General features: G+C 57.3%; 2 protein-coding genes across 2 annotated transcripts; both read left to right on the top strand.

Annotated features, from left to right (window-relative positions):
- Positions 1 to 3,807: 3,807 nt before the first annotated feature.
- Positions 3,808 to 6,192, top strand: PRDM8 (PR/SET domain 8; the record flags this gene model as incomplete). The annotated part of the gene is made up of 3 exons (XM_084266923.1): positions 3,808 to 4,026; positions 4,306 to 4,537; positions 4,784 to 6,192. 3 exons carry the CDS (start codon positions 3,808 to 3,810, stop codon positions 6,190 to 6,192), a joined length of 1,860 nt encoding a protein of 619 aa, XP_084123049.1.
- Positions 6,193 to 15,377: 9,185 nt separating this feature from the next.
- FGF5 (fibroblast growth factor 5) lies at positions 15,378 to 22,791 on the top strand (the record flags this gene model as incomplete). The annotated part of the gene is made up of 3 exons (XM_084266798.1): positions 15,378 to 15,660; positions 18,198 to 18,301; positions 22,447 to 22,791. The coding sequence occupies 3 exons, from the start codon at positions 15,378 to 15,380 to the stop codon at positions 22,789 to 22,791; spliced, it is 732 nt and encodes a 243-aa protein (XP_084122924.1).
- Positions 22,792 to 23,129: the final 338 nt, after the last annotated feature.

Genomic DNA, 23,129 nt, shown 5'->3' with positions numbered 1-23,129 from the left:
CCCTGCGGGAGGTTTTCTGGAGGAAGAGTACACAGCGTGCGTATCTATAACGAGGTGGTTTGTGTCTGGTTTATAGGAGACGGCAAGCAGCGTTCGTAAAGCCCCGCGGGGCTCCCGGAGGCCTCGCCGGGCCGCGGCCGGCCCCCGGGGAGCCGTTCTCTCCCTGGTGAGGGTCGGGGAGACGCAGCCGGGCCCGCTTCGCCACGCCTGAGGCCCCGGTGCGCAGCGCGGCTGGAGCCGCATCAGGCCCGGGCACACCTCGCCCGTTTTCCCCCGGAAATTCCCGGTGCGGCTTTTCGCTGAGCCCGTGGGGAGCGGCCGCCTCCCAGCCCCGCGCCAGCGAACGCGGCGGGCTGCCCAGCGCCGCGGACACCGGCACCGGGCTCTCCGGGGCGCCGGGCTCGGCTGGGCTCTGCCGTGGGCGCTCCGCGGTCGTGGCACTTGGGAGCAGAAAAGAATCCGCGTATATAAAAGTGTTGTTCGGCGGGGCTGAGGCGACGCTGTTGCCTGGGATTCACTTTTACGGTAGCATCCGAGGCTGAATAAATGCTCGTAAACGCCGCTACGGTCCTTTTTAGTATCGGGAAATTTCGGTAGCTGAGATAATGTCGAAGCAATTCCGAGATAGTTTATGTACCGTGGTGTCCCTTAAAATTCTCGCAAATAAAAATAACGCGTAGGTTTTCTTTCGCCCTTACTAATGACAGTCATTCGGACAGTTTATATCACCCGGCGAGAGCTGCAGCATTTAAAAAAAAAAAAAAAAAAAAAGAAAGAAAAATCCCCGCACACAGAAAAAGGGGAGGGGGGAAGTATGAAGGGGGGGAAAACCCTTTGAAGCATGAATTGAGACCCAAATTTTTACAGACTCCCATATTTTTAATGTTATGACAATCTCCGTTTTAGGAGACGCTGTGTTTTGTCGAATTAATAAGATAAATGTTGAAAGCATATTATATGCAGCCTTTAATCCTAATGCAAGGAAAATCGTAATTATGTAGAGGATAAGTGAATTTGAAAGCCAAACATCAACTCACTCTCTGATTGCAAACAGCGCTCTGTTCTCCTCTGGAAAACGCTTTGTCTTTTCTTTTGTTTAGTTTGGGGGGGCTTTAAATTTAATTTATCTTTTTTTTTTTTTTTTAATCTGCTTTGTATCTGAAATGAGGGCGACAAGGGAGGAACCGGTAAACACTTTTCAGTGCGGTAAAAACCTTATTTTGGCACAGAGCGCCTTCTGATGCTTTTGCTTACCAAATCTGCCTGCGTGTCCGTAAATACAGGAGCCCCGCATGTGCGAGGGTGCGAGCCCGGCCGCTACCCCCGCGCCCCGGGAAAGGTGAGGTCTGCGGCGGGCGGGGGCAGCCCAGCCGGAGCCGCTCCGTCGTCGACACTCTCCGCTTCGGACCACGCAGGAACACCGGCACGGGGAAGGCTCCGGCGGGGAGCTCCTGGGCTGCCCGCCCTCGCTGCCCTGCAGGACGTCGGGCCTCCGCCGGGCGCCGTCCCTGCCTCGGCCCCCAGCAGCCCAGAAGGACCGAGCGTACGGAGCGAGGCGAGCGCTGCATCCTCCTCTGCACGGGCATCCCTGCCTGCCTTTATCCCGGAGACGAGGGATTTCATTCGTGCGTCTGAGGGGGTCCCCCGTGCTCAGCAGGTGAGAGGGCAGACCGGGAAGGCGGCCGCTGGGATCCCGGCGCCGGACGGAGCTGCCGTCGGGTCCCCCCGACTCTCCGCCCCGCACCCCCTGTCAGGCCGGGTCGCAGCGGCGGCCACCAAACGGGAAAGGGTTGAGGTGGGATGCGCCGTACCCCAGCTTCCCCACCACTAACCCCCCCCCCCCCGCCCCGCTCCCCCCCCGCAGGTACCCGGTGGCGGCGGGGCCAGGTAAGTGGCGGGCGGGCAGGCAGCGAGCGGGCAGACCCCGAAGGGGTTAAAGGGAGGGGACGTGGGCTGTCACGCGTCATTGGGCAGATTATGTGCAGCAAACAAAAAGTGTGTGTCTGTGTGCCAGTCACTCACTGCATCGGGTCCATCTGCACCGCTCGCCTCCCCGGCCGCCTCCCCGCCTCGCCCGCCCGCTCCCCGCCGCCGCCCGCGCCCCGGCCCGCCTGCCCGGCCATGGAGCGGCACTGATACAATAGCGCTGGGGGCAGCCGAGGCAGGAGCCCGTCTTTGTGCCACTTGTCGGGGCGAGGATTATATTCCCACTCTCCCTGGTGAGTACCCGCGGAGGGGCCCCGCTATCCCCCGGCGCCTCCGCCGGCGGGCCCAGCGCCCGGCCGAGGGGGAGCCGCACCGCGCATCGCCGGCGGGGTAGCCCCGGAGGAAGGAACAATGCCGGGAGATGGCCATGCCGAGGGCCGGGGCGCGGCGGCCCTGCTCGGGATGCGATGCCAGGCGGCTCCGGCTCCGGGAGCGGCCCCGGCGCCGCCCGGCCCGGACAAAAGGCGACCGGGGGAGGCAGCGCCGCGGGGCCGGGGGAGACCCGGGTAGATGCGCGGCCGTGGGGAGCCGTGCGGGGCTCGGCGAGGGCGGGTGGAAAGTTTGGCGGGGGCCGCTCGCTGCCGTTTGTTTCGTTTGGCGAAACAATCCCTTCGGGGAAGGGGTGCGCCGGGAAGCACCGCAAACGAGAAGGGCGGCGGGGAGGTAGTGAAAGCGCCCTCCCCGCGGCCCTCGTTCCAGAGGGGGGATCGGGACCCCCCGCCGCCCACGCCGCCGCGTCGGGGGGGGGGGGGGGAGGGAGGGAGGGCGAAGTTCCCGGGAGCGACGGGAAACCGGTTGTCTCCCGCAAGTGTGGGGGAAAGGTGGCTCAGCGGGGCCGTGCCCGGTGCGAGCGGCCTCGGGTGTAAATAGGCGCACCGAGAAAAACACAGATTTGTTCCCGAGCGGACCTGAAATAAATGCTTTCGATGCCAGATGGGATAGCGGGAAGGCAGCCTTACAGTAATCGGCTTGGAAACGGCAAGGGCACCCGCAGCCCTGCGGGCAGCTCCCAGCGCTTTCCCGGGCCTCGGCATCGCGGACCGCGGCGGGAGGCGCGGGCAGCCTGGCGGTCGCCGTCCCGCTGCCCGCACCCTACCCGCACCCTGCCCGCCTCGCCTCCACTTGCATCCGTCCCCTCGTACAACGCGGGAGCTGGAGCTCACCCTCCTCTATAAATAAGCGTGTCGAGGTAAAAATAATTACCTCTGCTTGCTGCTTTTAATTAAAGTCTCGGAGGGAAAGTGCTGGATTATGGTAATGAGCAGACATACGTTCCCTCTTGTCAAGCGGAGCGGGAGGTGAGCTGACATGCAGTCGGCGACAATGACAAGCCACTTGAAACCCATTCGCTTTGCTCCTCTGCCACAGCCGCGGGACCCGCCCGGCTCCTCTCTTACAGGGGCCCCGGGGCAGAGGGACCGGGAGCCCCACTCACCGCCTCGGGCAGAGGCCCGCAGACGGACTTCTCTTTTTGTCCGGCTCTTGCCCGTGACCGTATCCGGCCGCTGGGTTTTTCTCCCCCGCGTCTGCACGGTTGTTACTCGGAGTTGGCCCCCGTCGCGCTCGCAGCCGGGCTCGCTGATAAATAAATCATCGCGACAGCTTCCCCGCACCTCGCCTCCCGCTCGCGGAGCTCCTCACCTTCTTTCTTTATTTTTCTTCTGACCGGTGGAAGTGCTCGCCTGCCTCTTATTTTTATTTAATTTGCTTTTATTAATTATACATTTTTTAAAAATTTTGTTTTGCTTTCCCCGGCGGGTCGCGGCAGCATCCCCGCCACGCTGTAACGTCTCCGTTCTACCCCTCTGTCCGCCCGCAGGCATGGAGGACGCCGGCGTCCAGCGGGGAATATGGGACGGAGACGCCAAGACCGTCCAGCAGTGCTTGACTGACATTTTCACCAGCGTTTACACCACCTGCGACATTCCGGAAAATGCCATTTTCGGCCCCTGCGTCCTGAGCCACACGTCCCTGTACGACAGCATTGCCTTCATCGCCCTCAAGTCCACCGACAAGCGCACCGTCCCCTACATATTCCGGGTAAGAGCCGCTCGCCTGCGGGGAGAAGCCCCTCGCCCTGCAGCCGGGGAGCCGGGCCGTCGCCGCCGCTCGCCCCGCTGGCTGGTGCCCGAGCGCGTCCCCGCCGCGGAGCGCAGCCTAGTCGGGCCGCCCGCTGCTTGCCATGACCCTCCGCCGCCGGGATGCTTTTCCCCCGCCGCCGGCGAGGGCAGAGGCGCTCTCCCGCCGCTCCTACTGGCTGATCGGCCCCACCCCGTCGGCCCGTCGGTCCTTGTGCGTTCATTAAAACGGGGTTTGCAGGTGGACACGTCGGCCGCCAACGGCTCGTCGGAGGGGCTGATGTGGTTGCGGCTGGTGCAGTCGGCGCGGGAGCGGGAGGAACAGAACCTAGAGGCCTACATCAAGAGCGGCCAGCTCTTCTATCGCTCCCTGCGCCGCATCGCCAAGGACGAGGAGTTGCTGGTGTGGTACGGCAAGGAGCTTACGGAGCTGCTGCTGCTCAGCCCCGCCCGGGCCCCCGCCCGCAGCAACGGTGGGTGCCCCGCGCGGCGGCCCAGCGCCCCCTTCCCACGGCCCCGGGTGACCAAGGGCTGCCATGGCGCGGTGGAGGGAGGAGGTTGGGCTGGAACCCCCGCCAGGGATGGTGGAGGAGAGGCGGCCGGCTTCGGACCCCCACCCTGTCCCCTTTTCCTTAATCCCCTGTGGAAGCCCCGTCGCCGGCCCCGGCTGACGGTGTCCCCGTCTCTCTGTGTCCCGTCCCGCGTGTGCCTGGCCGCAGGCTCGCCGCCCTTCGCCTGCCCCGAGTGCAGCCAGCGTTTCCAGTTCGAGCTGCCCTTCGCCGCCCACCTCCGGTTCCGCTGCCCCAAGAGGCTGCACGGCCCCGACACCGGCCCCGCCGCCGAGGCCCCCGGCGGCAAGGACGGCGCCGGTAAGGAGCAGGAGGCCGGCAAGTACTGCAAGCCGGGAGGGCCGCTCCACCACCCCTTCCCTGGGGCCGACGGCGGCAGTGCCGCCGCCAGCACCAAGCCCTCCACGGACTTTCACAACCTGGCGCGGGAGCTGGAAAACTCCCGCGGCGGCCACGGCGGGTCCCCGGGGCGGCCGGCGCTCCCTGAGGGCGGCCCCGAGGCCTCTGCCGGGAAATCCAAGCGGCGGTACCCCGAGGAGGAGGAGCGGGGCCCCGGGGCCGCGGCGCGGGGCCGCTTCCCGGTGGAGCGGCCGGGGCTGCCCTCAGCGCCCAAGGAGGAGCCGGTGTGCGCCCCGCAGCAGCAGTACCGGGCGGCCGGCTCGTACTGCGGCTTGGAGGAGGGTGGCCGCCTCTTCGCGCCGCCCAGCCCGGAGACGGGGGAGGCCAAGCGCAGCGCCTTCGTGGAGGTGAAGAAGGCGGCCCGCGGCCCGGAGTCCGACGGCGGCGGCCCCGAGGAGGGCCAGGAGCGCGCCTCCCCTGCCGCCCCGGGGGCGGGCGGCGGGGAGCCGGGCCTGTGTCCCCGCGGCGGCCCCGGGGGACCGCTGGCCGCCCGCCTGGAGGGGGGCAGCCCGGCGCGGGGCAGCGCCTTCACCACCGTGCCGCAGCTGGGGGGCGGCGGCGGCCCCGGCGGGGGCGCGGAGGAGCGGAAGAGCGCCTTCTCCCAGCCCGCCCGCTCCTTCCCCCACGTCCCTCCGCTGGTGCTGGGCCAGAAGCTAGGCGGGCTGGGCGAGCCCTGCCCCGACGGCGCCGCCGCCCCCGCCCGTCTCTACGCCGCCGAGGCGCTGGCCGTCAAGCTGCCGGGCGGTGGGGAGGCGGCGGGCGGCGGGGGCGGCGGCGGAGGGGGCGGCGGCGGGGGGGGCCTGCCCAAGCAGAGCCCCTTCCTCTACGCCACCGCCTTCTGGCCCAAGAGCTCGGCGGCGGCGGCGGTGGCGGCGGCGGCGGCGGGGCCGCTGCAGCTGCAGCTGCCGTCGGCGCTGACGCTGCTGCCGCCGTCGTTCACCTCGCTCTGCCTGCCGGCCCAGAACTGGTGCGCCAAGTGCAACGCCTCATTCCGCATGACCTCGGACCTGGTCTACCACATGCGCTCCCACCACAAGAAGGAGTACGCGCTGGAGCCCCTCGTCAAGCGGCGTCGCGAGGAGAAGCTCAAGTGCCCCATCTGCAACGAGTCCTTCCGCGAGCGCCACCACCTCTCCCGCCACATGACCTCGCACAACTAGCGGGACCCCCCCCCTTGCACCCCGGGGACTCCCGCCCGGCCCCCCGCGGAGGGCAGCGGCCGCCCGCCGCTTTCTTTCCTTTCCTTTCGATGCACGCATTTTCACTTTCCGGGGAGGGGCGGGGAGGGCAGCAGGGGAGACGAGGAGGAGAAGACGAAGAAGGGGAAAAAAAAAAAGAAAAACAAAAAAAAAGGGGGAAAAACAAAAAAAGCACCGGGGGTAAAAAAAAAAAAAAAGGGAAAAAGCGCAAATGACTTTAAAAAATTACATTTTTTAAAATGTCATATATTGCAACATATTGATGCATTTGTCATACGTTTCTACTTAAATTATTAAGCACTTATGGTTTAGATGTAATAATAATTATATGTCAGGGTAAATTTTTATTTTAGATATAAAGCTAAAGGCGTGGAGGAGCGCGGCGGGGCCGGCGGGGGCGGCGGGCCGGGGTCCTGCATGCACCGGGCGCCTCCCGCCCGTCCGGCCCCCGCCGCCCGCGTCCCTTTTACTACAGAGTGTCACTTGGTGCCCGTGAAATGGAGTCTCGATAGTTCCGTGTTACCTTTCCTTTGCGGTTTTTTTTGTTGGTTGGTTGGTTTGGGTTTTTTTGTTTGTTTATTTTTTTTTGGTTTGGGGTTTTTTTTCCTCTCCCTCCCCCCTCTCGAAAAGATTTATTAAACTTTATAGTTTATCTGGGTATGTTGGATGCTTTGACAATAAATGACTTTATTTTCTTCAAAGCACCTGGACGTTAATCGATGCCTGGGGATGGGGAGGAGGGGTGCGGTGGGGAGAGGGGCGGCCCCACGGGTGCGGGGTGGAAGCGGTACCGCCGCCCGGGCCGGGCTGCGGGGGCCGGCGCCGGGACAGAGAAGGGGAGCGACCCCCCTGTCGCGTTCCCTCTCTGCTCTCCTTCCCTTATCTCCTTCCTTCCTTCGGCTTCTCTTGTATCCGTCCGTCCTTCTGTCTGTATCTGTTCATCCTCGGTTTTACCCGCATTTTGTTCACCTTTCATTTTTCTTTCTTTTACCCTGTCCTTCCCTTTCTTTCGTTTTTTTTTTTTGTGGATTTTGTTCCGTTTCTTTTTTTTCTTTTTTCGATGTTCTTTTTTCAAAAAATTTTTCCTTTCCGTTTTTGTTTGTTTTTTTCCATTCCGTCTGTCTCTTCGTCTCTTTCCTCTCACTGTTTCTCCTTTTCCTTCTCAGTTTCCTTGTCCTTTATAGCCCTCTCCGGCCTCCACTTAGCGCTTTATTGCCGTTTATTGCTCCCTGTCTTCACCAGGGTATGGTCCTCAGCTTGCAGGGTGTGGGGAGCCCGGGTCCTGACTGCGGTCAGAACGCCTGGGGTTTGCACAAGGCCTGGGGTGTCCTGGAGCAGGGAGTGCTTGGGGACGGGCAATAGTAGGTCACCTCTGCCCCAGTGCATTACTGGGGTAAGGGAGCCGTGGGAGGGCTTAGGGAAGGGGATCCTCCCTGAGCACCGGGGGACAGCCTGGTCCTGCAGTCAGTGCACTTTGTGTCAGTCACGTATTTCTGGGTGCAAGGGAGAGCACTAGCTGGCGCGGCAGCTCGGACGTACGTTGAAAACCCATTTCCACACACAGGCTGGCGTAACACCGGCAAAGGGCAGGTATCGCAGGGACGAGGTTGCATGTAGCTGGGTGGGATCGCTGGCAAGGAAAATAACCCAAAGCGGGAGATGTGCAAGGTAAGAGCCCAAGTCAGAGCTTGGGAGTCCTGCAGCTTTGTGCAACTGCGGTTCAGGATACCCCCAAGCACCTGCTGCCATGTATTTTGGAGTTCGTCGTGAATCACCCCGATCTGCTGCAAAGCTTTTACAGCTCTGGTGGAAGTTGGCTGGAGCTTCAGACAGGACATAGTCAAAACCTCTGCCTACTTGGAGCTTTCTTGTCCCTTCCTGAGAAGAGCGGAGGCCGATAAACGGCATGACCCTCCCATAGGTCAGAAGAGCACAGCTGGGTCCCTGATACGAGACTGGTGTCGGAGTCTGGAGGCTTTTCCCTCATACAGTACGTTTTCTGTTCTGATTACTCTTCCCCACTGCTCGTGGGCTGTGCAGGAATCTCCCCTCCCCAGCTCTGATGCTGTTCTCTCCATCACCACATTTTCCCTTGAAAACCGAAATTTGCCTGGCCTCCGGGACTGTATGAATCACCCCCAAACCACGCGATGTACTAAGACGGTTCCCTCTGACTGCCACTCATCGCGGCCGCGAACACGGCTGGCCCCGCCTGTTTGCAACTACTTGCAGGGGCGAGACCCTGACACCAGCCCAGGAGTTTTCCTCAAAGCCAGGACATCGCTGAGGCTTCCTGCTTTAGGGGCGGTGCCCGGGGGCTGCCCGCGTTGTCGCGCCGGGGTACCAGTTCCTCTGCCGCGATGGGGCGGGGGGCGGCGGCCCCCGCGGGCTGCGGAGGTGCCGTGGGCGGCGCGGGCGGGCGGGCACCGCCATCTAGCGGGGCCGCCGCCGGCCGACCTCGGCGGGGACGGCGGGGATGCTCGGCTGCCTCGCTGGGCTTGTCTGCGGTGCTCCGGGCTCCTCTTGCGGGGCAGCTCCGCTTTTCCAGCAGCCTCGAAACTGGTTTCGGGACTCAGCGCCTGGGAAGGCTAATAAAGGAGGTACAGCTGATGATCTCCACAGCTTTGTGCACTCGCTCTGATTTTTGGGTCCTGGTGCTGCTGGAGACCTACTGCTTCACTTCCTCTGACCCTTTGGCCTTGTACAGAGGTGAGTACTGCAGGAGCTGACCCACAGCTACAGTCTCAGGAACTTTGGTATGTACAACATCTTGCAAATGAAGTCCAAATACTCTATGGCCTCTCATAGCCAAGCAGCTGGATGTGCTTCTGTAGTGGTCTGGGATGCTGTTCTGCCTAGGCAGCGCCCTGTAGCACCCTGCTCTTTCACCCTTTAATTATTTTCCCCTGTCTGCAGTCACAGTGCTGAGCCCCTGTTCCTTGCCCATGAGGCCTGTCTTGGCTCGGGGGTATCTGCCTGCACAGTAAGCCCCTTAAAAATACTGTCATGTACTGCCTGTATGGCACAGCAGTGACCCTGGGCTGTAACTAGTACACCAAGACCACGCTATTCTTCCACATGACTACTGAAAATGTAAAGGACCTGGTTGGGTACCGTACCAAGGAGGGTGATGGTATTTGCCACTGGGCTCAGGACTTCGCCGCAGCGGATCCTTCACTCCCAGAGCCACACTGGCTTTCCTTGTGGTCATAATGCCATTGCCTGTACACTGGTTGTTTGCCAATTAACAGTACTGCAGCATATGAAATAGGAAGGAAGGGAATCTCTCCTGGTTGGTTTTTTTTTAATGTCTTTCCCTGTCTGTGGGGTGAAGCTGTGCTGCATTTCTGCATGGCAGCGAGTGTGAGCAGCTGCTGCTTCCTGTGGCAGTGGAGAGGCTGGTCCGGCTCTGGGACCAGTCAGCCTTCTCCTCTCCCCCTGCCCCCCCCCCCCCCCCCCCCAGCATCATTTATTTGGAAGACAGTTGCCCCTCTGAGCCTGTGCTGGAACACAGCTGCATCTGCCTCTGAAACCTTCCACATGAGGGAGATTTTCAACACGCTGCAGAGGAGTGAAGTGCTTTGGGACTGAAGAAGGGCAGTCTTCAGCCTCAGCCTGCCCCAGCACCGTCAGAGGAGCCCTGTGCCTGCTCCCTGCAGCACTCAATGTAAGGCTGCCCTGTCTGCAACTGGGCCACACTGGAAAAAAGAAAAAAAAAACAAACCAAACCCAACAAATGCTGACATTAATGCTGTTACTGGGGTGCACTGGGCAGGCTTGCACCCACAGCAGCTACTATTTGAAAGCACATGGGAAGTGCTGTTATTGTAATACATGTCAGTGATATGCATGGCAAAGGTGTGATTTGGGGGGTTTGTGTTTCTTTTTAATACAACAAGCAGCCCTACAGCTCGCAACCCCCCAGGCTGGAGTGAAGAGCAGCTGTCTGCCTTGGGGCCTGATCCAGCCCCCACAAAAGCCAGTGGGAGCGTTGCCTCTGGCTGAACCTGGCAGCAGGTTCAGCTGTGCGTTAGCACCCGTGCAGCCAGGCACGGGCAGCTGAACTCCCTGGCTGCATGGACACAGGCTGAGCAGAGCTGCTTTCACCTAGAGCTTTTTCTTTATGACTGGACAGAGGCATCTGAGTCAGGCTTTTGCAGGGGTCAGCCCAGTTCCCCCAGAGCATCCCCCGGCTCATGGCAAGCCCTTGGTGCTGTGCTTACACACTGTACCACAGCCTGCAGAGCCTGCCCAAAAATCTCTCTGCTGGGTTTTCTGCTAAGCATGGCGATGAAAAGCAGTGTGCAGGCATGATGAAGGGATGAAAGTTTGCTTCTTGGCTGGTGACACCACTTGCTGTGGTTGTTGCCAAGTAGTCTGGGTCCTCATTGCAAGTTGTGTGTTGCTAGTTAACCTGTAATTGTGCAAGCTGTTACAGTTGAAAAATCAGCTAATAAGATTTCATTGTCATACCCACAGAAATTAGTGATGTGTCTGTGGATAGATAAGAAAAGACTGAAGTAGTTTCTTTGCTTTGAAAATAATATGAGCTACACAGCATTTCTTCTCCGCTCTGGAGCCAAGACCAGACCTTGCTGCTAAGGTTTAATTTGGAGCAGTTAAAGATCTACCCAGTGTCACTACTCAGTTGGCAACCAAGCACTGCAGAGCCTTCCTCCCCCCTCCCTGCCCCCCGGTGAGATGGGGGAGAGAATCAGAAGGGCAAAAGTAAGAAAACTCATGGGTTGAGATAAAGACGGTTTAGTAGGTAAAGCAAAAGCCATGTGCACAAGGCGACCCAGCACAGAAGCTACTGATGGTGGGTTTAAAACAAATGCACACAAAACCGCAAAATGCACGAGGGAAGTTTCTTGCATATGCTGCTGCTGTGACAAATGCTGGAAACCAGCTGGCTTGCTTTGGATTTTTCTAAATGAGAAGTGATTTTTTTTTCACTTTTTAATATTTCTGTTATTTCCTTATGCATTTTCCACTGCAGCAGCTGCTCCTGCAAGGTTTAAATGTGAGCAGGTTGCTTTCTCTGCCTTGTCCCATGGGCAGGAGGAGGGTGGCCAGCAGTGGTGTGGGGATGCCCCTGGAGGCTGGGATCTCCCCGTGGCAGGGGTGCAGTCATCCAGGAGTGCCGTGATGCCTGTCTGCAGGGATGGCTTTAGAGCTGCGCTTACCCCAGGGATGTGCTGCAGACCTGAGCATGGCAGCCTGCAGGGTTCTGAGGGACTTTGCTGTGCAAAGCAGATGCTGGGTGTGCATGGACACACGCTGGTGTGCAAAGACACCTGTGCTGCTGGCACCGTTTCCCCCTTGTGTATCAGCTGCCTGTCAGAAATCCCTCTGCACTGCTTTGGGGTGGGTTGTGGGCTTGCCTTCTTCTAAAGGGGTCTCCATTGGTGCCAGGGGTTACTGCACTGCCTGGGGGGATGCACCAGTGTGTCTCTGTATTGGTGGTGAGACTGGGTAGGTACAGAAGAGTTGCTCCAGGTGGTGTGCAAGGGCTGTGGCACACCTGGGACCAGCACATACCCACAGCCTAATGCATTCAGCGTCATGTCCATATTCTAAACACATCATTTACCCTACATTTTGTCTTAATAGACCAAACTAATCTGTTAGGGCAGCAGCTGTTCGTCATCATCCTGCAAGCCTGCTGCCAGTCCCTGCCTGCAGAAACGCTGTGGGGTGGAAGAGCTGCACATGGGGATATGCTGCTGGGCCAAGGTGCTTCAGGGGAAGCTTTGCTCAGGCTGCTCTCAAATGAAGCCTCTTGGGGCCTTGGCTCAGCCTTTGCCTTTCCTAGAGCCACGGGCAGCTGTGGCTTCTGAGGAGCAGCCGTGTGCCAGGCTGGTGTGAGCCTTGTGAGGTGGCTTCCAACTGACCCTGGTGCCTTTTGTACCCATGGGGAAGGGGTGCATGTCACCTAGCAGCACCTGGGTTACTGTCTCAATTAAATTAAACTCATTCAATGCATGTATTCCAAGTAAGATACTCCGCTTCCAGCTCTTTGCAGAGCTGTTCTGGTGGCCAGGATGTTCAGGATGGAGCCAGGCTCTGCTCAGGGATGGCAGCGACAGGACAAGGGGCAGTGGGTGCAGCTGGCGCAGAGGAGGTTCCATGGGTTAGTCAGGAGGAACTTCTTCCCTGTGAGGGTGAGGGAGCCCTGGGACAGGCTGCCCAGAGAGGTTGGGGAGTCTCCTTCTCTGGAGACATTCAAACCTGCCTGGATGTGTTCTTGTGTGACCTAATCAAGGTGATCCTGCTCTGGCAGGGGGGTTGGACTAGATGATCTTTTGAGGTCCCTTCCAGCTCTTAATGTTCTGTGATTCTGTTGCTCCACAGTTCCCTGAGAGGTTGCATCCACCATGCTATTCCCCTGCTAACACTGTGAAACAACCCTTCCTGTGATTAAGGGGAAAAAGTGATGTTGAAAGTCCAGCGTGCTCTCCCCAGGAGGCCACCTGGCAGGGTGCTGCTGCAGCTTGGCTCATCTTGGCTTGGGGATGCTTTACCTGTAGATGTCCACCCCATGGGACCCAGGGGTGGTTCCTATAAACACAGGGCTAGCAGAGCACGCAGCAGCTTGGGTATGGCCAGGGCTACAGCTTCACACACAAGCCGGCTGAACAGAGGTTTGCTGGCTTGTGTTACATCTGGTCATGTAACCTTTACCTTGCATATTTTTAAGGGGCAGTTATATAGCACTGGGCTCACGTTCAGAGGGAAGATGTTCTTGTGCAGTGAAGCACAGCCCTGTGTTACACAGCAGATCAAACAGCTTCAGAAGGGCATTTTTTTACTCTTCAAATAAGAAGTTTTACACTTTTCCTCTCAATTTGTTAAAAGGTTTCTCTGTGATGAAGCCTTGAATAGTTTAGGTAACTTAACCTCAGCGTTAGGCTTCAGAAGCTTCTGGTGTGTACGTAAGGCTTGCAATGACACTGGTTTATGCCAGGAAGCTGGCTGTTATATCTACTAATTTACTTTGATTTAAGCCTTTTTTCCTTTTTTTGGTAGGTTATTCTACACGGGCACTTGGACTATTTGAAATGAACGTGTTATGCTAAATAATAGATTCAAATGAAAGCAGTCTAGGACAATATAGTTAATGCCCAAAGGACTTCCTGGGGAGTCATCTTTGTCAGGGTTGCATTGTGAGGATGAAAATATGCCATGTGCCACATGGACAATATCTTGTGAGAATCATCTTTCTGCCAGCACGGCCAACTGGCCTGTGGCAGCTTTGTGTGACCATTTTCCTATGGGAGTTCCAAGTGCCTCCTTGCTGTTCCTGGGCTGCTACTGTACCCAGTCACCCCATGGTGGAAACTTCAGGTGATTTTACATTTACATTTACTTGCAGCAGCTGAAATGCTGTATGGGCTCCTTGACCTAGATGGAGACCAGGCATCTCCCAGGTGTTGATGCTTTGGCAGCTGCAGCCTTTAAAGCAAGATGCAAAAGGAGAGATCCTCCTCCAGTGAGGAAGCTGTGTCTCTGTGTGTGCCTCAGCTGTGCTGATATATAAGGTTCAGTGCAAACATCATGGGGGATGTTTGTAACTGCTTAAGGTCCTTGGCTAGTCTGTGGTTCTGGATTTAGAGTGTGTAATTAAATAAATAAGATGAGGTGGGTAAGCAGGAGTCATAGATTTTGCCAGGCCAAGTGCTACTGCTGGAAGAAGTAAACAAGCTTTTGAGTGCCCTGACTCTCCTTCAGGTAGGTGTTACCTATACATAGGCCTGTGTGTGTGTGTATATATGTATATATGAACACATGGGTGTGTATATCTGTGTGTGTGTCTATATGTGCTGATAAATAGTTTGAAACTGCAGTAATGTTGTTGTGAGATCATTTCTGTTCACACTAGATTGTGCCAGGTGTCAGTCAGGCTGGATAAGGCCCCTTAAGTGCATCTCCTTCCCTGTGCCCCTGACCTTCAGCTTCCTCTGAAGGCAAAGGTCACCCTCCCACATGCCATCACTCTGCCTCCTTCCTGCTGAACCTGATCCCTGGGCGCACAGCCTGGCCAAGCCTGCCTGCTGGAGCTGGCTGGCCCTGGTGATGGCTGCAGAAGGTTTTTTTCTGGGGAGGGTTTAAGAGGAAAACACAAATTTGCAAGGGCAGTAAGGACATGTAGGTGCAGAACTTGAGCTGTGTGGTGAGCAGAGCAAGTTTGGTTGCTGTTGACTTTTGTGGAGGTGAGGTTTTTTCTTTGGCTTCAGAAGATGTGCAGAGAGTCTCCAGCAACCCTGGGAAACTGGGAGGGGGAAAAAAGGGAATATACTTGGTGCTGTGCTGGGGTGATAGACGGGCTGTGGCTGCAGGGTCCAGTCCCGTGATGTGTGGCAGCTGTCTTAGTAATTGGGAAGAAGGTCTGGTGCTGGTGGGGCACTGGGTATGTGTCTGGGTTATCGTGCTGGCAGTGGGAGGCTGCTGAGCCACCTGCTCAGGAACCATGGGGGATGATGCATGCAGATAAGTGCCAGTGCTTCCCTGCGCACCTTGAGATGCTCTCAGGGGATTTATGGGGGGGGGGAGCAGTGCTGGGAGGCCCCCCATGCATCCCCAAGGGCAGCTCTCTGGGGCTGAACATGGTCACCCCGTGCAGGAGGCAAAGCAGCTTTCCCTGTTCGGGGTGCTTCCTCCAGCCCCAAATCCACTCCCGTACCCCTTGCCTGGGGCTGGGGCTGGGCTGGCTGTGCAGCTGCCGGCTGTCATCCCCCACACCCCCGGTCTGGTGGGCTGCAACCCAATCCCTTCCCCTTCCCAAGGGTTCTGCCGGCCCCGCCGAGCCCCGTTGCCCGGCCGTGGGTGAAGTCGCTGACAAGGTATTTCTCGGCGGTAACCCGAGGCGCGGCCCCAGCGCCTCTGTCTCGGCGGGGCGGACAAGTTAATTCCCCAGATTTATGCGCCCCCCGAGCTCCAGCATCTGCTGCGGGGGGCGGCGCAGCCGGGGCGGTGCGGGAGGTGCTCGGCGCTGCCGGGGCCGGGCACGGGCACAGGTGCGGGGCCGCTGTCCGCTTATAAATACCCCGGTGGCGGCGGCGGGGAGGGGCGTCCCGGTCCCCCCCGCCGGGGCTCGCGGCGGAGCGGGATGCGGAGCGGCGCCCTCCCTCCCTCCTGCCGGCAGCATGAGCCCGTCCTTCCTCCTCCTCCTCCTCGCTCTACCCGCCCGCGCCCGGCGGGAGCAGGTGCCCGGCGGGGCGCAGCCGGGGCCGGCGGCCCGCAACGCCCCCGCGCCTTCCTCCTCCTCTTTCTCCTCCTCCTCCTCCGCGGCGGCGGGGCTGAGTCGCTTCCCGCGGAGCCGCCCGGGGCGGCGGCGGGGCCGGCTGTACTGCCGAGTGGGCATCGGCTTCCACCTCCAGCTGCACCCCGACGGCCGGGTGGATGGCGCCCACGACGCCAGCCCGCTGAGTGAGTGGGGGGGGGGGGGGGGAGGAGGGCGGGAATCGGGGGGCCGGGGGGCGTCTGGCCGTGCCCTGGAGCGGGTGACAGCAGGGCACTCCTCTGGTGTGGCTCTGGGGCTGCGGCACCCCCTTTCCTGGGGGTGTCTTCTCTGGGGTGCTGCAGCCCTTTGCTCCCCACTGCCTTCACCTGGGGTGAGCTGCGGTCCCGGCAGCCTCGGGAAGGGTGAATGTGGGGTGCTGGCTGCCCAGGTAGCCGGGGGGGCGAGCGGGGGTGGGGGAATTGCCCTGTGGGCTCGGGTGGGCTGCTACCCCAGCAAGTGGAACAAGCTCTGCCCTGCTGTCTTTGGGAAGTGCCGCCCATGGGGTTTGTCCGCCTCGAGGAGCAGAGTCTGTGGGGGTCATGTGAAGGCACGAGGCTCGTGCTCCCACCACTGCATCTTGCTTGGGTAATGGGAGGGACGAATGCTGCACTGGGTCTCTCTCTTGCACCCCTTTTCTGGCCTTTCCCCATGTAACTTTTCCGTTCTTCCCTCTGCATTCTCATTCTTCCTGCACAGTGATAGGATATATTCAGTTTAAAAATAGGACTGAGGCTGACGTTCCCCTGAGAGAAAGCTGTGCTAACTCATGGCTTATCCTTTGGGTCGGAGTTGCTGTGATATCCTGTTAGAGAGAATGAAATGGCAGGCAGGGTTGCAAAATCGCTTCAAGGGCCTGAGGTGGCCCTGGCAGCCTGCGTGGCTCCAGCTGCTGGTCGTACACATCAGGCAAAGTCCATATCAAGTCTGGACTGCGTAACTCAGGCCCTGGTCTGTGCTGTGGCCCCACAAAGGAGGGTGTTCTGTGGGAGACCTATCCATGACGGGAGGCCAGAAATAGAGCTTGGGTTTTGAGGAGCACTGAGGGTGCATGGCCTGGAGGGAGTTAGGGACTGTAGAGAGGGTGGATGGGAAAATGGGGCTTCAATGCTGGGGATGTTTTGGGAGATGTGAGTTTAGAGGGGCTGCCTGTGCCCTGACCCTGTCCTGCAGCGGCATGGCAGAGACATGCACAGCCTTTAATGCCACAGCTGTATCACAGGGACTTGGGTTATATGAAGTTTCTTCCTCTTTAATTGGAGGTTTTCTCCCTGGAAAGGCAACAGCAGCACCAGCTCAGCACTTTGGAGCAGAGCCAGCCCTGCCCTGAGGTACCACATGGTGGTGGCAGGGGATCTGTGCTGGGGTGTTGCCCTGAGGAGCTGTCCCCTGTGGGGAAGATGGTGGCTTTCGGCAGGGAAACATCAGCTTTGGTCCCTGGAAAACTGGCCTTGACCCTGGGCACACAAGTAACTGGGAACATGTCTCCCAGCCAGCATGTCCACCCCCCCTAAGGCCAGGAGGTTTTGGGGTGCCCTTGAAGGCAGGGAGCATGCTGGAGAAGGTACGTGCCTTGCTGCAGTGGGTCTGTGCCGCTCCATGACTTTTGGCAGTCACTACCCCTGGGGCATGTGGGGTGATGAGGGGCAGCCTGCCAGACCCCCAAGGTACCCTCCAGGCTCTTCTGCTCTTCTTCCTTAAAATAAACATGGGAAGTGGTGATCTGATCTCTCAGCCTCAGGGATTTAACAGCAGCTTCATGTTTGCTCTTGGCACGTTGATCAGTGTGGCCCTTTGCTAGGGTGAGAGATGCTCTTGCAGGCTCCTTCCTCTGTGTCTGAGGCCACTGAGACCCCCCTGGTTCTACCCTAGGGCTGCAGCTGAGGGTAGCAGCACTTTCATCTCAATGTGGGGGGTGTGTATTTGGGACCTGGTGCTTCTTCATGGTGGGTGGGGGGCTGGGGGGACTGCCTGTCCCCTGCCACTACCTTTCCTCTGTCTGGGGGGAACACTGCATGGTGTGGGTAAGTGAAACGTGTCAGTGCTGTTGCTGAATGATGCTCAGAGATTGAAGCTCTACTGTAAAATGAGTTATTGGACCCCCACACCCCACCAGGGCCAGAGCCCAATTGCACTTGGAAAAACAAAAACATTTTGGGGAAAATGGCTTGTTTTCTTATGACTGGGCTGTGTAGTGCCCTGTTCCTTGAGCCCTGCTGTGAGGAGGGGGCCTAAGAAACCATTATTGTTATTTCTAGTCCCAAGTGATGTGTGTCACACTTTTATTTCCCTAGTCAGGTGTGTGCAGGAGGAGGATGGTCAAAGCTGACTTCAGCAGGCTGGATGTGGGCACAGGGGGGCTGTTCTGGCCCTTAAAAGGGATTTCCCCAGGCTTGAACTTGCTTTGTCACAGCCGAGTCAGGAATTGTCCTGTAAAATACTGCTTTTTTGAAAACAAAACCCCCCACCACCCTGTAGCCATCCCAGAGTCAATACAGGTCCCTCCGCTGGTGGAGGGATGGAGCAGGAGTACAGCATGGAGGCAGGGAGCTGAGGAGCAGGGTCATGTGGAGAGGAAATGCAACCGATTAGATTGCTTTTTTGTTTTGTTTTGTTTTGTTTTTTTCTCTTTGTCACACTGATGTGGAAAGAACTGTGATTTATTTTGGGATTTCTGTCATCCTAGGTATTTTGGAAATATTTGCGGTGTCTCAGGGGATTGTAGGAATACGAGGAGTTTTCAGCAACAAATTTTTAGCGATGTCAAAAAAAGGAAAACTCCATGCAAGTGTAAGTAACCCCCCGCTTATCAGTATGTGTTGTGTATTTAAGGCCTGGTGACACCCTCGTGTGCACATGGCAGCAGTGCTCCAGGGCAAGGCTCCGGTGTGCTGAGCCCCGTGGCTGCGGGAGGGCTCCCTGCGGGGTGGCAATGGCACCGCACAGACAGAGAGGGAACAGGTGGAGCTACAAGGCCCGGAGGCCTGTGTCTGCTTGCTGCTGTTGACCACAAAAAGTGCTGCGTGCTTTCTTTTTTGCAGTTGGGTATTTGCATCAAAAGGACTTGTTCTTAGAGCATCGCCGGGTTATTTTTAGCAACTTCTGCAGCAGATCGCACAGACGGTTTTAGCCAAATGTCTCCTGGAGAGCGGCACGCGTGGCGCCGGCAGCCGTCCTGCGCCCGCGCGTGCAGGGAAGGGGCTGGAGCACGGGGGAGAGATGTCCCCGCTGAGAGCATGCGGCTGCACAGAGCGCTTTGGCCGGGTTGGGTCTGGCCTGTGGTGAGTGTTGCAGGTAGAGTAGGAAAAACCCCATGAACTTGCGTTTCTGTGGGCTGTCTTCCTGGAGGCAGGGCCTTCTTGCAGGTCCCACGGCCCTTTTCCCAGGATTTCTGTGTTGAATGGATCCTGTGAGTTAATTTCACTGCTTTTTTCAACTTTAAGGTGCTGCTTCCTAATTTTTTCCCGTTAGTTCTGGGGTTCATTTAAACAAATTAAAGTAACTACCATGCTTACAATAGATTTGACCCCTTTTAAAGGTGTGTATAAATGCCACACCTAAAGGAGGGCATTTTTTAAGGCGTGATGACCCCAGTTGGTTTCCACAGAGCCTGTTCAGGGCTGATAGCATGGAAGAGGGGAAAAAACAATTGTCAGCCTTCCAGTTATGAGCCAAACCTCATGGCTGGGAAGTGCACTGCCTGAGCCCGCAGATCGCCTTTGAGTGAGATTTATGAACTCAACTCTCTCTCCCTTGAGTCTTATTGGGGTGTTGCTCCTGAAACCTAATGATGCTTCAAGGGTGTGCACATGGTTGCTTATTTTAGGAAACAAAGTAGGACCGGTAACAGCTCCTGGGGAAAGGGGCAGTGGCTGTGCAGAGGAAAACATGAGGGAATGAGACAGAGGAGGAAACGGGCAGAGCAGGAGGAGAGCAGTGAAAAGGTAAAGGATAGAGAGGAGAGGGAAGCAGGCGGAGCGTGATCCCTGGACCCTCCAGACCCTCCCCTCCCTCACAGCATACAATGGGGCCCTTATTTGAGCTGAAGCTTTGATTTATGCCCTGGTGCGGGCAGAAATTAAATCAAACCTCGTTGGTGTATGGTTAATTGTCAGCACACAAAGGGCAGTGCTGGAGAGGAACCTCAATTAGGCGGGTCAGAGTGGGGGTGAGGACACATGATGACCCGCTCGGATGAAAGCCACAAATTTGTAGAAACTTGACCCAAATGTCTCAAGATTGCTGGGCTAAATAACACCGATAATGCAAACCCAGCATCTGTTGTTCTTTCCTGCCTTGGCAGGATAAAGTTATTTCATGGCCTAATGAGTTTTGAGCAGTACAAAGCGCATCCTGTGCCCGTCACTCAGTGCAGGGCTTTGATATGGAAGTCACGCCGGTGACTTTGTGCTGAACCACAGATAAAAGTCATTCCAGCAGGAATTTGGGCTCCTTCGAAACCATCTCTTGAAGCCCAGCTTTATTGCAGCTTGGTGCTTTACAGCAGCCTCCTCCTTTTCCAAGATTTTTCCTTTTTTTTTTTTTTTTTTTCTGGCAACTTAATTAAATTACCAAGCAGTTTGTTTTTAGAGGCACCAGCTTCAGAAAATGACAGTAATCCCAGCAATTATCAGTTGCATGCACAGATGGCTTTTTCCTCAGTGTTAAATCCTTGGTCCCCTGTTTGTACATTTTTTTACAGTGGAATGGGTGGGAGAGGGTTTGGTGTCTGTCTTGGCAAGGGCTGGTACCGACCCCAGAGGGGAGGTTTCTTCCTTCTCAGGCGTTGTTCCGAGTTGACCAAACACCATGGTCCTCACTGGGGCAGCTGTCTGTTGAACTGGGTTTTGAACTTTGGGGTGAAGATTGGTCATTGTGGCTGTCTCTGGGGCTGCCACAGAGCAGATTCAGCGGTCAGGCAGCGTACTGTGACTGCTGCCTGCCCTGTGCTGGGAAAAATGCCTTTTCCCTGCCTGGAATGGTGTGGCTGCTGAGATGAGGGTCTGAAGCCTGTCAGAGTGAACGGCTAATGCTTGTGTCTCGGGGTGAGGGCTTCCCTCCGTGCGTGCCGGATGTGGGTCTCCTCCTTCCCCGTGCCTCCAGTCCACAGCATCTCTCCATGTCTGGGGACCCTCTCCGCTTCCCCAAATCCCACTTCGTAGGGAATGCAACTCTGACACTTAGGCAGCAATGCTCCCAGAACTACTTTAAGCAGGACTTTCTCCTGTGGTGCTCCAGATGGGGAGCTGGGCAGCCTTCTGACCACCATGTTCCCTTGCGGTGTGGAATTGCCCCCAAAGTGCTGTGCCAGAGTGGAAACCCTGGTTCGGGTTCTGCAGGAGCAAAGCAGTGGCAAGCTCACCCATCGGTACGTGATCGCAAGAGCATTTTCACCTGTCCATGGCAGCGCTTGCGAAGCCTGTGGGAGCCGATTTTGGCTCCTTGGTTGTGGCAAGCCTCCATGCCCAGACCAGGGCTGACAACTTCATCTCCAATGCTGAAAAAGCCCACTCTTGCCGTTAGCCCACATTCCATGGGAAAAAAAAAGTAGTTCAGGGTCCCAGAAAGGCCCCATCTGTGTTGAGCACCCTTTCAGGAGTACACTGGCACCTTGTTCAACCCTAAAACCTCCTTGTGCAAAGGCTGGTGTTTGTATGTGGGGGTATCTTGACCGAGCACAGCTGCGTGTAACCAGGCTTCAGAGAGCTCTGAGGAGTCAGCAAAGCCTTCCCTTGGGAAGGTCAATGTTTGTGCATGGGCAGTGCAGCGTTGAGGATGCATAAAAGACAGGGAGAGCAAAACTGAGTCACAAGGTAATGTTTCTTTCAAGCAAAGTGCAAAAGGAGACTGAATTCAAAGTGCTAGGGGAAAAAAATAATTGCATTGTGGGTCAGGGACTCGCGTCACTTGTATTGCAGGACTCTGCTCCTCTGGTTAAGTCAGGAGTTGAAAAATGTTTCCAGCCCGTTGGGCTTTCTGCGTGGCTGTGAAGCACCCCTTGGGGGTCTTGTGTTCCCCACTGCAGGGGCTTTTGAAGGTCGAGAGCTTGGTATCCCTTTTACATCAGTAGTGCTGATGCATTGCTTTGCAATCAGGCTGCGGTGCCCCAAGCGTGGCTGGAGAAGCTCTCAGGGCACCAGGTACCACGCTAATGGTCAGACTAAAGCATGGCAGAGGACTTCTGAAGGGATAATGGAGGCTGCTGCCAGGTGTCCCGGGGCCATGAGCGTTATGGTCCTATTTTTGTATTTCTGCATGGGTGCGTTTGGGTTTTTATGTTATGGGCAGCATTTGGCCGGTCCTCTCAGGAAGCCTTTGCCTCGTCTGTGTGGCTGTCCTGTTTATATGAGGCGATGTTGTTGGGCTACAAGTAATTTCTGCAAGTTATCAAGGGACAAAATGCCCTGAGTTCATTTAGGATGAAGATAAAAAAAACTCAATACGAAGGCATGTTCAGCGAAGCAATGAAAATCTGCATGCAAATTGTCTTTCCAGATTATTAAGCGATGATTCAGTGCCCAAGCGAGGAATGCAAGAGTGAGAAGGGATGTGGAGCAGGGGCTCAGCTCCAGGGCCCTTGGCAGGGCTGCAGCACAGGGGGTGTGGAAGGGACTGTGTCCTTCTTCCTATCAGAAGGAAGGGCGGGAGGAGAGCTGGGGTAGGGAGGAAGGATGCTGCTGGGGTAGACCAAGCCTGTTGTTTTTCCAAGAAAGTCCAAAATTGGGTGACAAGCAGCTACTGTAAGTATCTGCTGTGGGGATTTTCCAAATTGCTGGGTGCTTGACAGCCTTGGGGAGGGTTTCCTCGGTGACCTGTATTGCTGCTTGCCTCTTTGGACATCATTTCAGGAGACTTAAAAGCCCAGCACATGTCACAGGACAGGGAAGGGTCAAGCCAGCCCTTAGCTAACCGTGTCCCCGGCTCTGTCCCCGCAGGCCCGGTTCACAGCGGACTGCCAGTTTCGGGAGCGCTTCCAGGAGAACAGCTACAACACCTACGCCTCGGCCATCCACCGCAGCCCACGCTCAGGTCGCCAGTGGTACGTGGCGCTCAACAAGCGGGGCAAAGCCAAGCGGGGCTGCAGCCCACGTGCCCGGCCCCAGCACGTCTCCACACACTTCCTCCCCCGCTTTCGGCAGCCCCAGCCCCCTGAGCTTGCCTTCACCGTGACCCTCCCCGAAAAGAAGCCCTTGCCACCACCGAAACCGAAGGTCGCCCCATCTCCACCTCGGAAAAACCCAGGCCCCGTCAAGTACCGGCTGAAGTTTCGGTTCGGGTAGCGTGCCTGTAGCAGGGATGCTGGCATGGGAGAGACCCAAAGCAGGGGGACCTGCAGATGGGCGCAGGGAGGCTCCAGGTACCTGTGTTGGACTCGGGGTCTTCTCTTCAATTTGCAAACCAGACGGCATCCTTGGAGGCGTGTGCTGGGACAGTGTAATTTGGGCTTTCCAAAGAGTATTCCTGTGGTGAACAGAAAACGCTTGATGGACCTCAGGTTAATTTTCTGTTGTTGAAAGAAGCAGAAAGGTACCTCTACAACAAGCATTTTTCTTACCTTATTTTCACTACTGACTCTCTTGACAATCATTTTCAGACAGGACATATGTTCAGAGCCAAC

Source organism: Gallinula chloropus (genome assembly GCF_964237585.1).
Source record: "Gallinula chloropus genome assembly, chromosome: 7".
In the NCBI taxonomy this organism is placed as follows: Eukaryota; Metazoa; Chordata; class Aves; order Gruiformes; family Rallidae; genus Gallinula; species Gallinula chloropus.
Note: the sequence above shows the minus strand (reverse complement) of the source record. Positions and strands in the feature narration are given on the sequence as shown.